Source organism: Acanthochromis polyacanthus, chromosome 22 (assembly GCF_021347895.1).
Source record: "Acanthochromis polyacanthus isolate Apoly-LR-REF ecotype Palm Island chromosome 22, KAUST_Apoly_ChrSc, whole genome shotgun sequence".
NCBI classification, from domain to species: Eukaryota; Metazoa; Chordata; class Actinopteri; family Pomacentridae; genus Acanthochromis; species Acanthochromis polyacanthus.
The window spans coordinates 21,421,534-21,439,779 of NC_067134.1; the positions used below are offsets into that span (position 1 = coordinate 21,421,534).

Below are 18,246 nucleotides of genomic sequence, written 5' to 3' on the forward strand. Positions count from 1 at the left end.
GTCTGAAAAAATCTAAAAATTCAGCAAAAAAAGTCCCCAAATTTCTGAAAATTTGAAAAACCTTCAGGAAAAAAATTCAATAATTCCTTAGTTTAATTTTTAAAAAATCCTCCAAATGTGGCAAGAAAATTCTTGTAAATATTTTGAAAAAATGAGTAAAAATCTTCCAAAAAATCCTAAAAATATCTAAAATGATTACATATATATATATATATATATATATATATATATACATATCCAGCAAAATTCGCTTGATTTGGGTTGATTTTTATGTGAATATTCTTAAAATGTTCAAAGATTTTCCAAAAATATTGAAAATGTGGACATCAGAAGTTTCACTGCGAAAATATTTTTTTCCCCACATTTTCAAACTAAAATGGGTCAATTTTGACCTGCAGGACAACAGGAGGGTTAATGAGACCAAATAGAAATAAACACAGAACTGATAAACCACGTACTGAAACACCGGTTCTGTCAAATACTACTGAAACAGTCACGTCTAACTTTTCTTCGAGGTACTTGGTACATTAATGGCTATCTGATTTAATACAACAATACAGCTGTGGTCCACTGGAAACAAAACTGAGTTCACATAGTTCACCCATAGGTGCAAAATGTTTCAAAAATATATCGACATATGCCTTTGTAAATCCAGTTAGCTTCAAAAATAAACAAATGTAATTCATACAGTCACACGACATAAGGTGGTAGTTTCAAGTTTCAGTAGATCACTGGGACTCCTCCTACCTTGATAAAGTGCTTCAAGTGTTCAAATGAGTCTTCAAACCTGCACAAAGAGCAAGTTTACAGGAGTTTCTGACCTTTACTGTACAGTCTAGTCTTTCCCAGCACCATGAGGAGTCTGTGTGTGAGCTAAAAGTCATCCAGTTCGTCATCTCCCTCTTTAGGTTTGCGGCGTTTGACCCTGGCAGGTGAGCGGCTCCTCCTGTTTCCCGTCCCGCCGCCGGTAGAAACATCGTTAGCCACTTTGGGCACTTCTATGGAGTCCACGGGGTTTGGGGTTGAGTCGATGTCCTCCAGCGAGCCGGGCTGAGACTCCACGGAGGTCCTGGTGAACTGATGCAGGAGAGCGCTGTCCTCCCCTTTGTCTCCATCCTCCTTACCCTCAGGCTTGAGCTCCACGACATCATCTTCCTCTTTTTCTGCTCCTGATTCATCAGCTCCGTCGTTACGCGGACGTTTGCCGTCGCCGTCCGAGTCTTCGCCGTCGGCTTCCTCTCCTTCGGTCACACAGACGGTTGGAGTGACTACTTGGCCCTTAGGGTTAAACAAGATAACAGTAAAATTAGCTCTGAGCAGCTGTAATTCACTAAATTGGGCACTAATGAGACACTAAAGTCTGCAATTAGAGCTTTAAGTTAGTCACACAGCAAGACAAAAGTAATGAGTGCTATTAAAATTAGTTCCACTTTATCAGTACTGCATTAAAAACTGAATGCAACTGAACTTTAACTGTTTAACTTTAACACTCCTGTTGTCTTCATTTACGGGCACCAAAACATATTGTTTCCTTGTCTGTAAAAAATTCCAAAATTCAGCCAAACAATTTCTGAAAATTTGCAAAACCTTCAGGAAGAAAATTCCAATAATTCCTTAAAAGTTTCCCTTAAAAGTTTTATTCAAAAAATTCTCCAAATTTGGCAAGAAAATTCTTGTCAATATTTTTAAAAAATGAATAAAAATCTTCCAAAAAATCCTAAAAATATGAAAAGTGATCACAGATACTTTGTCATTTCACACTGATATACACTGATATACATATATATCAGTAAAACATTCACAAAAAATCATGATTTTTTTTTTGTGAATGTTCTTAAGAAACATTTTTAACATTTCTTTGTTTTTAACAAAAAAATGTTGAAAGATTTCCTTAAAGTGTTGAAAATGTGGACATCAGAAATTTCACTGTGAAAATATTTTTTTCCCCCACATTTTCAAACTTTGAAACAGGTGAATTTTGACCTGCAGGATGACACGAGGGTTTAAGATCATTGAAGTGGGAACACAATGATTTTAAAGCTTGAGAAAACAGCTTTTGATGACTGACATTAATAGCAGACGTCCATCAGAGGAAACTCCGCGTTGCTGCCGAACAAAACAGATCTGTTAAAGCTGTCTAATTGGATGGCGAGATTATCTTTTCCCACAGGCTTAGAATTAGTGGCGAGGCTGCAGTAGGTCAGATTCCTCTTTAAGGTACAGCAGGTACAGATACTTTAACGGTCATGCTCAGGAACTCAGTGGTGCTTAGGCAGGAATGGTGTCTGATGTTATTCAACCTTAATCTTGGTTATTTCTTTACTTAAAAGATCATCAAATGTGGAGAAACTGGTGCTGTGTAGTTTTAATAGCTTCATTTATAAACTTGCTGAACAAAAATAGGTATAGAAGTGGGGTTCTTTTCAAAGTTTTGATTATTGTCTATCAGTAGGATCATATGGTACTTGACAAAAAGTAAAATCTGAAAACAAAGCACAATCTTGACTGCTCTATTTCAAGGTTAAACCAAAAGTGAGCACTCTTTTTGTGAACCCTGACATGTAACTTAGGTGATTTAAACATACTTGTCATTAATTTACCCTTCTCATGATCTCTGTTTGTCATTTTCTAGTACAGATAAACAGTTACTGTATGATTCATATCTCTGTATAACCGGCACACAGGCCACCACCTAATATTTAAATATGCTCCAAATGGCAGAAAAATGTACATTTTAAAAATAGCTTGCTGCAACAGGCAACCACACACAGTTGTCCAAAAATAATCACCAAATGTGATCATAATCGTGAAAAACTGATTGTGATTACATATATATCAGTAAAATTTCTAATATTTTCTTATAGAACATTCACAAAAAAACCCAACCAAAATCCAGTGGTTTGGTTGATTTTTTGTGTGAATGTTCTTAAGAAACATCTTTAACATTTCTTTTTTTCCACCAAAAAATGTTCAAAGATTTCCCCAAAATGTTGAAAATGTGGACATGAGAAGTTTCACTGTGAAAATATATATTTTTTTCTCCACATTTTCAAACTTTAAAACTGGTCTGTTTTGACCTGCAGGACAACACAAGGGTTAAAAGAAACTCTCCTCAGTTTTTTATCTTTCTTAGAATAATTTCTGAGATGTTCACCTGCGGCGAGCCTCTTTCCTCCTCAGACTCTCCTGCCGTTCCATCTTCCCCATCACCTTCATCCTCTGCCGACCTGCTGACATCTTCCTCCACGAACTCTTCCACCTGCTCTGTTTCTTCATTTGCTGTTTCCCCAGATGCCTCCTCTTCCTCACTTTCCCTGCCAGTCGTTTCTTCCTCTTCTTCAGGCTTGGATTCAGACGCCTCACAATCCTCCTCCTCCTCCTCGCCTTCTCCATTTTCTGTAGCGTCTCCTTCATCTGCTCTTATTTCCTTTACAGTCTCTTTGTCACTCTCCTCTTCCCCGGTTCCCGTCTCTTCCTCGTCCTCTCCTGTTTCATCCTCATCATTCTCCTCCTCTTCCTTCTCTTCATTATCTGTCTTGTTACTCGTCTCTTCCTCTGCCTGTCCCTCTTCTTCTTTGTCGCTCTCCTTTTCATTCCCACCACACTGACATTGGCATTCTCCTTTTTCCTCTTCTTCCTCCTCTCCATTTTCTGACATCTCATCTTCCTCAGCTTCATCGTCTCCGGTTTGTCTTTCTTCTTCCTCCTCCTCGTCCTCAACATTTCCCTCTTTTTCCTCTTCTTCTACCTCCTCATCTTCTTCTGCAATTGTCTCCTCTAAAACAACATCCGCTTTGATATCCTCCTTAGTTTCATCCTCTTCCTCCTCCTCGTCCTCTTCTTCAACTACCTCTAAACTCCTCTCCTCTTCTACAGCCACGTTGTCACTTTCCATTTCCTCCTCCTCGGGTTCTGGTGCAGTCGTGGGTGCCGGTGCCGGGCTCTTTTTCAGCTGAAGAATCTTGAGGAGGTCAAACTCCATCATCACCGGTGCTTCAGCTGCCGACGGGTTCATTTTGAGGGGCCGGGCGGCCATTTTCTTGCGTACACAAGCGTCACAGGGGCAGTACTCGTCATCGCTCCGTTGGTCGCTGAAATCACCTGTCGTCTCTCCATCACTGACAGAATCAGCCGTTTTTACTGACTGGTTCTTCATGACCTGAAATAAAAATCAATCATTATCTATTCCACACCATTTAAGCAGTAGTATCAAGCTTAAAGAGGATTGGTGGTTGGATTACCTTCAACATTCGGCGCCTCTTCTCTGTCATGGTGGACTCTCTGGAGAAGTTCGCTCCTGCTGGCGGCCTGGGTGACCTCCCGCCTCTCCCAGCCCGACCCTGGATCTTCTTCATCTCGCGTTCGATGCTGCTCTGGATGCGTCGGCTCACCTCGTCCCTCAGCTCTGAGATCATGGTGTCCAGGATAAGGCTGTCGTCCAGGTCCCAGCGCACTTTGAACTCGGCCATGGCGGTAATGTAGTGGTTCATGAACTGCTTCTCCAGCTTCTTCAGAAGGTGAAGGACCCACACCGGATCGGGGTCTTGGGAGAGTCTTTTGGTCAAAGGTGCTCGCAGGACAGTTGGAGGAGTGCCTGAGCTTGAGCCTTCCAGCGTCTCTCGCTCGTTATCGGTGGGGGATTTGGAGCCATCGTTTGCAGAGCTCTTGTCCGATGATGAAGGGTTTTCTGTGGTTTTTGGGCTGTCCAGACTTTGAGGAACTGCACTTTGTTCTTCGCACTGCACCGATTCTTCTCCTGTGTCGGCGTCTGCGGATGTTTCCCCTTGATCCGTCTCAGTTTCCATGTCTGCAATCTTCTCCACTGGCTCATCTTCATGTAGAGATTCTGTCTTTTTTGGAGGCGTTTCGTCTCCTCCTTGATTTCCATTGTCCTTCCTTGAACCACCAGAGCCACTGCTCATATCCACCCCAGATGAGGATCGTGGTGGCGTCACTTGCTCTGGCTCACCGTCATTGTTGTCCTTGGTGTCCTTGTTCCTGGGTTCAGTGAGCCAGAGGGAGTGAAGGATGGCCATAATGTCATCATACTGCTGGTTGTGGGACTTGTTTTGGATGCAGGCAGGGCTAACAGCAGGCTCAATGAGCTGGAGTTGGGCCAAACAGTCCAGAAGTCCCCTGGCTGATGTGCTCAGTCTGCGACCATAAACTGGAGATACCTAAACAAAACAGAGAATGTTCAGAAAATAAAGATTACATACATTAATTATACTCCTGTGTAGCTTACAGTGGATGCTTCTATCCAGATGTTAAAGTTGTAGATTAGATTGGGATTTATTTGTTTAGAAACCATACATTTAGTATGAAATACAATGTATTTTACTGCCACAGGAAGCATTTGGCTTACTTCAGGCAAGCTCCGACATCGACCCAGAGAAGAACTCAGAAGAACTTTCATGACAGCTGCAGAAGAATGCCAGTTCCTGGGCAGAGAGGAAGCTGGATTTGAACTCTCATCCTTCTGTGCTGCACCACATTCAGCTTCATCCTCTTTCCCGTCTTCCTCTTCAGCCCCGACTCCCTCCTCTTTCTCATCCTCAGGACTCTCCTCCTTTGCTACCTCATCTCCAAGTGTCTCTTCCATCTCCTTTGCCCTCTGCTCCTCCTCTTCCTCATTGAATTCATCGCCCAGAGCTAGCATGCTACTGTTAGCAGGAATGCTCTGCAGCCAACCACTAACAACCTCATTCGGGGATGTGTTGGGCAGACAGGCGGGCGTCAGTTCCAGCGCCGCCTCCTGATCCTTCTGGTTTCTGCTTCTCCCACTCTTCCCGCTTTTCTTGCTCCTGGACTTGTCGCTGGTTTTGCTGACTTTGGACTGCTGGCTGTGTGGACGAGCAGCAGCCATGGCTTCCTTCAGCAGGTCAGCAGCAGACAGAGGGTGAGAAACGGTGCTTTCACTACACATCTCCAATTTGCTGCCGGGTCTGGAGCCGTGTAAAGGACAGGGACTTGAGGATTTGATAGGGGCTTCTTTTATTTTGACACTCCCGTTGTCGCTTCCTTTGCTCTGCTTTGAGGCCTCTCCTTTTGAGTCTGATTGAGCTGAAGCTGCTGACTCAGGTCTGAGGCTACAGGGACTTTTGGAACAGACACTGGCTGCCTTGTTGTTTTCATTTTCTTCCTCCCCTTTGGCCTCACTAGCTGGTCTACTGATGCCCTGGGCTTCATTCTCATTATTTGCTGAATCTGCAGCAGTTGTTTCTGCTACATTGGTATTTTTTACACTTGCAGGGGATTTGCTCCGACCTTTAGCGCTTGCTGATGACATTGCAGATGAGTTCCTCTTGTTGGGGGCATTTATAGTTGAAGCAGACTTTACACTTTCAGCGTCACTTCCACCGGCATGTTTCTCCTTAGGCTTACTGTTAAGCGTTTCAGCTTCTGCTTTGACGCTACAGTTACAACAAGACTTTTTAGATCTGCTGCTTTTGACTGAAACTACACTGGTTGCTCTTTCTGTGTTTTGATCACCTCCATCTTCACCCTCTCCTGGCATTTCAATAGTAGGGATGTCGACTGCTGGAGGATTATGAGATGAAGCACTTTTCCTACTGTTACCATTGGACTTTTGAGACACAGTGGATCCTGCTCTATTCCCATCCTCGTTTGGGCTTTTGGGAACATCTGGAGTTATCGTCTTCACTTGATCCTTGACTTTACTTGCCGTCTCTCTGCGAAATGAAACGCTGGATTTACCGCTGTCTGAATCAGCTGTTTCCTGGTCTTCGGGCAACCCAAGAGAGACTGATCCTGATGAGTTTCGACTCAGCGGTTGCTCTGTGCTCCTTGATCCTCGTCCAGAAGCTCCTTCACTTTTCATGTCCTCATTCTCTTTAGTTTTCTCATCCTCCTTAGCCTCTCCCTCTTTTTCTTTGTTTGCTCCGCAGCGACATTTGGATCTGCCAGATTTAGCAGAGGTCGCAGAGCGAACGGACAAGGCACTGGACCCTCTTGCCTCTCCAGCACCAGAACTGGGTAACAACTGCTGCACTGGGGACTTGGAGCTTCTGGCAGATGCAGCTGAGGATTTGGGTGAGTGGGCCTTGGGTGAGAGTGTTTGGCCATGAGAGAGCTCAGGTGTTTTACTTTTTGGTGCATCATCATGTACTGTCTCCTCATCTCCATCTGCTGTTTCTATAACAGCAATATTGGTTGTTCCACTATGATTGGATTTGTGTGATAAAGCAGATGATTTTCCTGATGCTGCACTCGGTGCTCTCTCTTTTGTTTCACCTCCCTTCTCATCGTCCCCTTCTGGTGTTTTAATGGTGACAACGTTTGGACTTGTGGGATTCTTGCAAGAAGTATCGGACTTCACTGAAGATTTTGACTTGGCGGAGGTGTGTGATTTCACTGAAATGGCACTGGGGGCTTTGTGAGACTTTGCAGAGGAAGCTGATTTACCAGATAAAGCACTGGCAGCCCGGTCCTCCACTTTATCACCATCTCCTGTGTTTTCTTTACAGTTAGATTTGTGAGATTTGCAGGACCCCGCACTGGCTGGCCTCTCCTCATTTTCTGATTTTGCTGACGTTTTACTTTCTGGCCTGTTTTCCTCAGCCTCTTCTGTTACCTTTAAAACTGGGGATGCTGCCGTTTCACTGCCATTACACTTACAGTTGGATGACTTTGTACACTTAACGGATTTGTTTGATTTAACTGAACTTCCAGACATTTGACTTGTTGCCCTTACTTCTCCATCTTGACCACCTTGTGACCTGGAAGAAAGTGACCATTCTGAAGCGTTCGCAGACTTCTGGGATTTATTAGAATTGACAGAGAGATTAGACTTTGCTGACAATGCACTAGCTGGTCTTTCTTCTCCCTCTGTTCCTTCTCCATTTTCAGTCACCTCTATGATGGGTTCATCTGCTGCCTTACCACCTGGAGATGCAGCTTTTGCACAGTGACTGCAAGTAGATTTGTTAGATGTGCCAGACTTTCCTGAAACATTTGATTTAGCTGATGCGACACTATCTGGTCTCTCAGCCTTTCCTGATTTGGCAGAAGCATTGGACTTAACAGAGAGGCTACTGGCAGCTCTTTTGTTTATGTGTTCCTCCACCACAGCTGGGTTGTCAGTTGGAGATGCAGCTTTAGCACTTGACTGACAGCTGGACTTATGAGACTTGACTGAAGCACCGGATTTGGCTGACAAAGAGCTGACTGCTCTTTCTGCAGTGTTTCCTCCTTCTGCTTCCTCTCTTGAGCTGATGTCAGGCGCTTCAGTTGTGCTTTTATGAGACTTGTTGGACTTGGTGGACACTGTGCTGGGGCTTCTTTCCTCCTCTTTTTCTGCTGCAACACCAGAGTTGTGTGATTTGTGGGATCTGTGGCTTGTTGCTGAGATGGCCCTTTCTTCCTCTTTTCCTGTAGACTCCGGACTGGATGTTCTTCCTTCCAAGACGTTTGACATGGCAGAGTGGCGTCCATGATTGGTGAGGTTGGTCTTGTTGGATTGTGTTGAAACATCTGAGCCAGCATCCTCACTGGTGTTAGCATCCTCTTGTCTCGGTCGAGGTGAAGCTGGGTTCGGAGAGGCTCGGTTGGAGTGATTGGACCTCTGCGATGCCCTGCTGTTGGATTCGGAGTTGACTCCACGTTTGCAGCCCCCACAATTTGGGCACACACTGGATGCTCCAGACAAGCCACTAACAGCCCTCTTTACCTCTTCATCCTCATCATCAGCTGCACCTTCTTTGTCTGATTTTGCGATCTTGGCTTCGCTTATTTTAGACGCAGAGCTGGGTGCTCGATCCATCTCTTCTCCAGCTGTTGAGTGTGGGCTGACTGCTCCACAGTTACAGGAAGAGGCTGCAGATGCTGCCCGGCTACTCCTCTCTTGTTTCTCATGTTCGGTCGAATGGACGGACTTGGCTGAGACGTTACTCGCTCTTGACTGGGATGCTTCATCGCTATGGCAACAATTTGAGGCGCTGGGTGGCAGATCATCATCCTCATCATCCTGGTCCTCCTTAAGCAACTGAAGCACACGTGAGGAGCTGCTGATGGCTGAAAATGGACGCTCCGCCTCTTCCTCCCTGCTGATTGGGTGAATGTTGCTGTCCATGGTGACCACTTCACTCTGACTGCAGCACTGGCTCACCTTGCAGACCTCAATGTGGGTGTCTCCATTCTGCTCCACCTCCACAGTGTGCTCAACCTGCTCCGTCACACACATCTCTTCCTGGACCAGCTGGCTCTGCTCTGAAGCCGAGTCGCAGTTGGAGACTCGTGCCCGGCAGCGCACCACCCTCCTTGAATTACATGAAGAGGAAGAGCTAGAGGAGTGAGTGTGTCTCACCACAGTTTGGGTGTGGCTGGATGAATGCGGGGGTGGGACAGGATGATGGTTGTGGCTGTGTACGGGATTTTTCCACAAATCGTACTGCTGTTCCTGCCTGTGGTAGCAACAGGGGCAGTGGTCCGACTCCAACACACACTGCAGAGGTTGGCTAGGATAGTCCACACCTTCTGGGTCGAACAACGTGGAATCGGGGTCAGAGCAGCTTTCTGATTGGCCCTGCTGCAGGTAATGGGGCTGGCATTGGCTCAGAGGGCAATATTCGTTGGTCAGAGATGGGGATTTTTTAATTTGTGTGGACCACTGGATGGCCTCGTCATTGTGGAGGCGAAAGCGGACCCTCATCTCCACTGAGAGGCTGCCGTCTTTATTGACCAGGACACGCTTCTCGATGTCATCATTCGTGATAGCAGTTGTTGCCTGAGATCCGGCGCTGACACCGTTGGCATATGACTTCTCAGAAGACAAAGAGAAACGGGTGGAGCGGTTTGAAGAATCAGATCGAGGGTGGATGATGCTCTTTTTTGTTTCCAGACCAAAATTCACTAAAAAAAGACAGAAAAGCACATTTGAAATGAGTCTTTTACTGTTTCTAGCACCTTTTATGACATTTACATCAAAAAGTATTTGTATTTTTGGCCAACAACTCACCATTTTTCTTGCTGTCATGTCCTTCGCTGTACTCGCTGGCTCTGGACTGAGCTCCATGAGGAGGGGACCTGACTCCTTGGGTAGTAGGGGATCGGGCCCCGTTTCCAGGAGTCCGGGGGCCAAGACCAGGAGACCTGTTGCCCAGACCAGGTAACTTTTCCTCTGAACTCTTTCTAATAAAGTTCACCAGCATTGGACTGAAAGCTTCCCGGCCGACGCACACCAACACACCAGGACAAGTCATCAGGCTTTGCACGTTGTCAATCTGGAAACAAATTCGCAAAGTGTCAGGAGTGTAAACCCATTCTACATTCTAACTTCACATTCAAATACAGATCACACTGGAAAAAATATCTCTCTCAAAACAAGAAGAAAGAGACAAATTTCAAGGAACTTTTACCTTGAAATAAGGGAAAAAAAATCTTCCAATAGAACAAGTGAAAAATGTCTTGGTAAGATTTCTTGAAATAAGATATGTTATTTAGCATATTTAGAATATTTAGAGATCTTAATATTAGCCGGAAAACTTATTTTAAGCTGTATTTTACCAGGATTGTCAAGCTTAAGTGTCTTAAAATAAGCCTGACATGCTAAAAAAAAAATGTCAGTTTTCACTCAAAAATAGATTTTTGCTTTCATGTAACCTCCTAATTTGAGATATATTAAACTTATTTAGAGTTTTCTTGTAAAATTCAACTCAAAACAAGATAATTTCAAGATTGTTTGACTTAACAAGATATTTAAGATGTGTTGTCTTAAAACAAGTCCCTCCATCTTGCTGAAATGTCACCTGTTTATTGAATTTATCTTAAATCAAGTGGGATGAGACATTGTGACTAAAAATAAGACTAATAGACTTGGTAAGATTTTTGCAGTGCATGTTTTACCCTGCGGCCTTCTGCAGTGTACAGCTTCCGCACATGAAACTGCATCACCTCGGACACTTCGTCTAGAAAGGCTCTGAGGCTCCTGGTTGACCTCCTGCTCAGCACGATGCTCCTCCTCATCCCCGGCTCGCTGTTCTTCACCAGCAGGATCCGTCTCTGCCTGTAGGGCAAATGCAGATGGCCGGGCGGCGTTGTGGACGAGGTGTCGGGCCGATGGGGCCTCTGGCTGTGATGGTACCAGATGTTTGGCCGCCTGTTGGCCATCTCTATGTTTATTGGCTTAGCGTGGCGCCGGTCGGAGCAGAGGTAGCAGCCGCCATCTTGGAGCTGCTCCAGGTGTTTGATGGTGTGTGTGCCGCGAGGCGTGGTCACGGTCCGCACGCCAAACGGCAGCGGCACCTGTATGAAGACACATATACACACTGTATCAGCCCCGGAGTGGCTAATCGGGAAGACCGGGACAATTCCTGGTTGGCCGGTGTGACATTTGGGCCATGGGGGCCGGTATTCACTTTTCTTTTTTTGCTTCCACTGGCAGCTTTTCTTTATCCTTTTCCTTTTTTTGAGATGCACCACAACGTAACACGTGTGTACACTAAACCAATGGTGTTTGAAAGATGGAAAACAGAAAGAGCAAGGGTGGCGTGAAAGGGCAAGAATTAAAAGAGGAAGGCTCAACCAAATGTGCTGAAACTGGAAACTTTTTCACTGAAACGAGCTCGGGGTTTGAAACGACAAAATAAAGACGATGAAACGGGTATGGCAAGATGTTGAACTTTGCAAACCAAGTCAAGTTAATTCATTATCAAGTCAAAGAATTGTGTGGCGTTGTGGCATCTAACATGACGTCATATCATTTAAATAATAGTACGATGCGACGCTTGACATTTAATATTGCAAAAAAGGACATTCTGATGTAAAGAGTAGTGTTGGAGATTTGCCCTTTAACTCGTGTTCTCATATTTATGAAATCTAAGTTGTGATGGAACGGTTTCCTTGGAGAGAAAGTGCAACACTTTTTATTTTGTTTTTTAAATGTTTATTTATTCTTTTATTTCATTTTTAATGGTTGGATATCTGTGAACACCTTTTTAATCAGAATATAGATTCTGATATTGTTTAAAAGGATGTGTTGTAAAGAATAATGTCATCGGTGTGCACCCTCGTTGAAGTAACCCTTACTTGTACTGAATTGGAAATATTTTAGAAAACTACACGGAATTATAAGGCTTCACAGAACAGTGCGCTATTGTAGACTTAACATGTAAGGTAATAATTACATGATATTAATAATAGTAGGTCGTGATCTAAAGAGGGCCGGTCTGAGGCATGAAGCTCCAGGGCTGAAAATGAGTCCCACTTGCATGAATCCGACCAAATCAAAAATCTATGCTGAGCTCCACTGTTGATCCAAAAAAGGCAGTTTGAAAGAGAAGAAGTGTGTTTTCATGAAAATTCAGACAAGCTGAGTTACTTCTTTTGCCAGCTAGAAAACTTGAAAGCACAGTACACTCAAATATGAGCTTCAAAAGAAATCCCACGTCCCACTAACCTTTTGAGAAAGGTCGTCCAGCAGGGCGTCGAAGCATTTGAAGCTGCGCTTGTGGACGGCCATCCTGACGCCTCCAAACTGGCTGTCGCCGCTTTTGTAGAAGGTGATGCGCTTGGCCGGGGTGGCTGTGGTCACATGGGTGTGGCGCGAGCTGGAGGGAGGTGGCGTTGGGAGGGGCGAGGCATGTTTAGACGGGGGCCGGGGGTCCCACATCCCTACCTGGACCGAATGCATGCTGTGATCTCACATACACCTGAAGAACACACACAGAAGAGCAGCACTTAACCCTCGTGTCGTCCTGCAGGTCTAAATTGACCGGTTTTAAAGTATGAAAATGTGGGGGAAAAAAAAAAAATTCACAGTGAAACTTCTGATGTCCACATTTTCTGAATTTTCTGAACATTTTTTGGTGGAAAAAAAAGAACATTCACATAAATATCAACCAAAATCCAGTGAATTCACTGGATTTTGGTTGATTTTTATGTGAATGTTCTTAAAGAAAATATTAGAACTTTTACTGATATATATGTAATCACTTTAGATATTTTTAGGATTTTTTTGGAAGATTTTTACTCATTTTCTGAAAATATTTACAAGAATTTTCTTGACAGATTTGGGGGATTTGTTTTTTAAAAATAAAACTCTTAAGGAATTATTGGTGTTGCAAATTTTCAGAAATTTGGGGAATTTTTTTGCTGAATTTTTGGATTTTTTCAGACAAGGAAGCAATATTTTTTGGTGCCTGTAAATGAAGACAAGAGGAAGGTTAATCTAAAGGGTAAATATCACACCGTCACAAGTAGTAATCAGGTGTTTAACTGAGGATTCAGGACAGGACATCCACTAACAAGACTACTTGATATTATCAGGGTGTTACATGTGCCTTTTGGCTCTAACAGGAAAACATATGCAGAAGAAATGTTATGTTTCAGCCATTGTGATAGATTATTTTTGACCAGTCAGCTTGGAGGTTTAATTACAAATGATTTAAAATGATCATAAATTATTCTAAATAACAACAATTTGTTATTTAGAATAATTTATGATCATTTTAAATCATTTGTAATTAAACCTCCAAGCTGACTGGTCAAAAATAATCTATCACAATGGCTGAAACATGACATTTCTTCTGCATTTGGGCAATTTTGAGGTTGAAAAACCAAAGAATTAGCTTCAATTTCAAATTAAAAATTGTAATTTAATGCAAACTGACACTATCACATGCAGCTACAAGCACATCTATGTAGATATTAATGTCGAGGCTAACCGCAACTGGCTATTTTTAGTGGCGTGGCCTAGCACACATCGAGAAATCCTATTTGGAACAGATCTTTCTGTCCTGTTTCTGAACAGCCAGCATAAACCAGCTTGCATAATATATGGTGTGTAATAAGTGTAGTTTCACTTTTTAAAACTTTACAATGTTAGCCACACAAAAGTAATACTTTTATCTTTATTTTTGCAGGTTTCACAGGGCATTTGTATAATCATACGATCCCATACATGCTGGAAGAGCAAAAAAAATAACAGGTCTAAAACCTATTGTGAGTCAAACAGCAAAACACAAAAATCATGAATCATGTAGGAGGATGTAGAAAATCAGATTTGATTAAAAAAAATGTGATAAAATCAGATCAGATAAACAGGCCTGAAAATCAGTAGAGACAACAATCAGCCCTCCCCCAAAGTGAAACATCACTTCTATTAAACCACCTTAATGACGTGACCCTGGACTGTTCACTGTCATGTCTTTCAGTAACCTCAGTGAAAAGGTGAACGTTGTCAGCAGGCTTAGGAGGCTTTTAAATCCCATGTAGCTGCACTTGAGGCCAAACCACTGATCTTAGCTGTAGATGCTCCCAACGTGACACTCTGCCTCTTAATCCCTCCTTAACCTCATCTTTCTTAGCAGCCTTAGAGCTATAATATTGTTTTATGTTTTCTTGAGGAAATCGCACAAATATTTAACTACAAGGTTACTAAATTACATATAAATGAATGATGGTGGGACTGGATTCTAATGTAACACGGCACAACAATTGAGGTTTGAAATAAACTCTGTGATTGGACCCAAACGGGCAACTTAATCATGTAAGGTTAAATAACTGTATTATTATGAATTCATTGGGGAATCCACCGGTGATTTTACTCAGTCATTTCATTTATTAAATGTCAAAAAATACTGAAAAATTCTAGGGATGATGTAAGAGATACAGCAAGAATATCCAAGTTACATCATATCTGACAAACAAAGCTGCAAAATTTCACATTTAACAAACATGAACTGACAAATATTTCCCACTTTGGCTTCAAAAATACACATAATTGACTAACTGATTGTTTTAGAAGATGCTAAATCACTACAAACCACTAAATAGCACGAGAAATCCGAGCGTTACAGCAACAAGTTGGGTCACTTTTACAAGAAATGAGTAACAACAAGAACATAATTGCAAAAATGTCCTCTACCACTATATTACCAACTGTAGACCAATGTTTAGCGCATTATATCAACATAGAATCATTTATCACAAAGATATTATCTACTGTTAACTACAGACCAGCTTTTCCATCTCACTGCCACTTTGAGCCATTTTAAAGCACATTATAAGAGGGGAAAAAAAACAATTAACAACCACTTTTTCAGCATTTATCCACTACTCACATGTTCAGGAAACATGATCCAAAGAGATGTGGAAAAACTGAGGAGAAATCTGTGGATATCGGGGTCGACAGGTGGAGTCAGACCAGGAGCTAGCTTTGTGAATGTGTGAGTATAACGTACAGCAGAGCCCCCGGTTCCACAGAACTCTGGGTAAAATGGCAGCCGCTAATCGGGTGCAAAGGTGGGGAGGGAGGTGGATGGAGAGCAGAGAAGACAGGACGCTAAGGATAGAACGAAAAGCCTGCTTAAGAACCTGTGTCTATGTGGGGGGTTGCTATGGTGAAGCCAAGATGGCAATGAGACGAGTGACGCCCATGTGCACAGCACCTGAGCAGGAGAAGAGGCTCATGCTAATTTGTAATTAACACTCCTGTTGTCTTCATTTATGGGGAGCAAAAATATTGCTTCCTTGTCTGAAAAAAATCCCAAAATTCAGCAATTTCTGAAAATTTGCAAAACCTTCAGGAAGAAAATTTGCTGGATTTGGTTGGTTTTTTTGTGTGAATGTTCTTAATAAACATTTTTAACATTTATTTCTTCCACTAAAAAAATGTTCAAAGAATTCACAAGAATGTTGAAAATGTGGACACCAGAAGCTTCACTGTGAAAATATATTTTTTCCCAGATTTTCAAACTTTAAAATGGGTCAATTTTGACCCGCAGGCAGACACGAGGGTTAAAGAAAATATGAGAAGTTTTACTGATATATATGTAATCATTTTAGATATTTTTAGGATTTTTTTGGAAGATTTTTACTCATTTTTTGGAAACATTTACAAGAATTTTCTTGCCAAATTTGGAGGATTTAAAAAAACACAAACTTTTAAGGAATTATTGGAATTTTCTTCCTGAAGGTTTTGCAAACTTTCAGAAATTTGGGGAGGTTTTTTTTGCTGATTTTTTGTATTTTTTTTCAAATCATGAAATTATATTTTTTGGTGACCATAAATGAGGACAACAGGAGGGTTTACAAGCAGACCAACAATCACAAATATAGGGGGGGGGGGGGCAGTTTGATTGAAATGAAATTACAGTTGGGAGTTTTATGAGCAAGATTCCACTAAAGTCAGACAAAAATCACTTTCAGCTTTCATGCATTGCTGGAGGTGTGTTTGCTCAGTCTCACTGAGGTGATACAGAGGTTTTCCTTTGCAATGTTAGATTTTAGGTTCCCCTCCTTCCTGCTGTCTTCGTCACAGACGCCCTCCGATCTAGGTGGAGAGGATTGTAATTACAGACAATCTGTCCGACAGCAGGGAGCCTCCTGCGTACAAATCACTGAAAGCACCAACTGCTCCTCCTCAACCGTGTCACAGCAAACTGCAATTATCATCGGTATGAAATCGATGGTGAAAACATCATCTGTTGATCTTCACAATCAGCCAAAACACCAACGTTTACTCAGTGTTTTTTTTGCTGTTTTTGTTTAGTCTCTGCTTTGTTTCTTTGACCCTGTTAAATCAACTGTAATAATGCTCCATACGTAAGTAAAGATGATGTTTAAGTTAAAGTATTCGAAGATAAATATGCTCAAAGTATCACAAGTAGACATACTGGTGTGTACGCTACCGTTAAAAGTTTGGGGTCACCCAGGCAATTTCATGTTTTCTGTGAAAACTCACTTTTATTCATGTGCGAACATAATTGTACAAGGGTTTTCTAATCATCAATGAGCCTTTCACACCATTAGCTAACACAACGTAGCATTAGAACACAGGAGTGATGGTTGCTGGAAATGTTCCTCTGTACCCCTATAGAGATATTCCATTAAAAATTTCCAGTTAGTATCATCATTTACCACATTAACAATGTCTAGACTGGATTTCTGATTAATTTAATGTCATCTTCTTTGAAAACAACTGCTTCTCTTTCAAAAACAAGACATTTTTTTGAAAGATTTTTACTCATTTTTTTGAAAATTTGGGGGAATTAAAAAAAATAAAACTTTGAAGGGAAACTTTTAAGGAATTATTGGAATTTTCTTCCTAAAGGTTTTGCAAATTTTCATAAATTTGGGGGATTTTTTTGCCTAGTTTTTGGATTTTTCTTCAGACAAGGAAACAATATTTTTTGGTTCCTGTAAATGAAGACAATAGGAGGGTTAAGAAAGTCATAATCTTGTGATATCTGTTACTGCTGTGCATGAATGACAAGATTTAATATCAAGAACAAAACAAAGAAGTGACACTGAGCAAATTATTGCATAATTCAGATTTATGTAACTCCTTGCTTCATCAGTGTCTGCTTCACAGCTTTAATGAGACAGAGGAAGAGTAGGAGGACCTCAGAGGATTCTGGGTAGACAAGGAGTCAGGAATGAGTACTTCCTGTGCTGACAGGAGCCAGGCATCAAAGGGAAGCATCCAAACAGTGGACGCTAATGGCTATTCCTTGTGGGCGCATCAAGGAATTCATCACCTGGGAGTTTGTCTGAATTTCATAGGAGACTCCCTCATCCTGCAGCAGCTCTCTTTTAAAGATACTGGATGATAGAAGATACTTTTCTTCTCATTCTGTTTGTCTTTAAGCAGAAGTAAGGAGATTATATCATGCATGGCCTACTTCTGATGGTCCACTCACTCCTTTGTGGACAATCCCTCCTGTCTCTGATCCCATGAGCAGGTGTGTGACTCACCTCCACAACTGGATCACTCAAAAACACACTGTAAATACACAAACATCAGTGCAACAACACCTCCTCCAAAACACTCCACTGCACAATTATGGGTCTGTTTCTGTGGTAGTTTAGAAGCTGTAAAGCAACAGGTGATAGGAGGAAGAAGAAGGAGATCAATCTTACCAATATGGGTGCCTGGAATGGCTCAAGATCGATAATCGATTATAGATCCAGAGAATTCTGATGGTGAGGTAATAAATCCGGATGTTGTCAAGAGCAGCAGCGAGGAATAACCGAGACAGCACCAGGCAGAGCGGCGCTGCGGCTTCAGCCTCCCGGACAGCTGAGATCGCATGTTCACACGTCCGGCAAATTAGCGGCTTTTAGCCCACACCAGGAAGAGGTAGACTTTCAAAATAAAGCGTCACGCGTTTTCCGTTTTTAGTGTTGCATAAAGATGCTAGCTTGACAGACGGTCACCCTCCTGTTCTCATTTACAGGCACCAAAAAATATTTCCTTGTCTGAAATAAATCCAAAACTTCTGCAAA

At 42.3% G+C, this 18,246-nt stretch overlaps 1 protein-coding gene across 1 annotated transcript; it reads right to left on the reverse strand.

Annotated features, from left to right (window-relative positions):
- Positions 1–241: 241 nt before the first annotated feature.
- Positions 242–18,178, reverse strand: rp1l1a (rp1 like 1a). Its single transcript, XM_022197711.2, has 8 exons — positions 17,881–18,178; positions 12,416–12,668; positions 10,864–11,262; positions 9,977–10,241; positions 5,366–9,870; positions 4,242–5,177; positions 3,155–4,159; positions 242–1,278 (listed from the first exon to the last, which is right to left on the reverse strand). The coding sequence occupies exons 2-8, from the start codon at positions 12,647–12,649 to the stop codon at positions 874–876; spliced, it is 7,749 nt and encodes a 2,582-aa protein (XP_022053403.2). The 5' UTR covers positions 12,650–12,668; positions 17,881–18,178; the 3' UTR covers positions 242–873.
- Between the last annotated feature and the right edge of the window lie 68 nt (positions 18,179–18,246).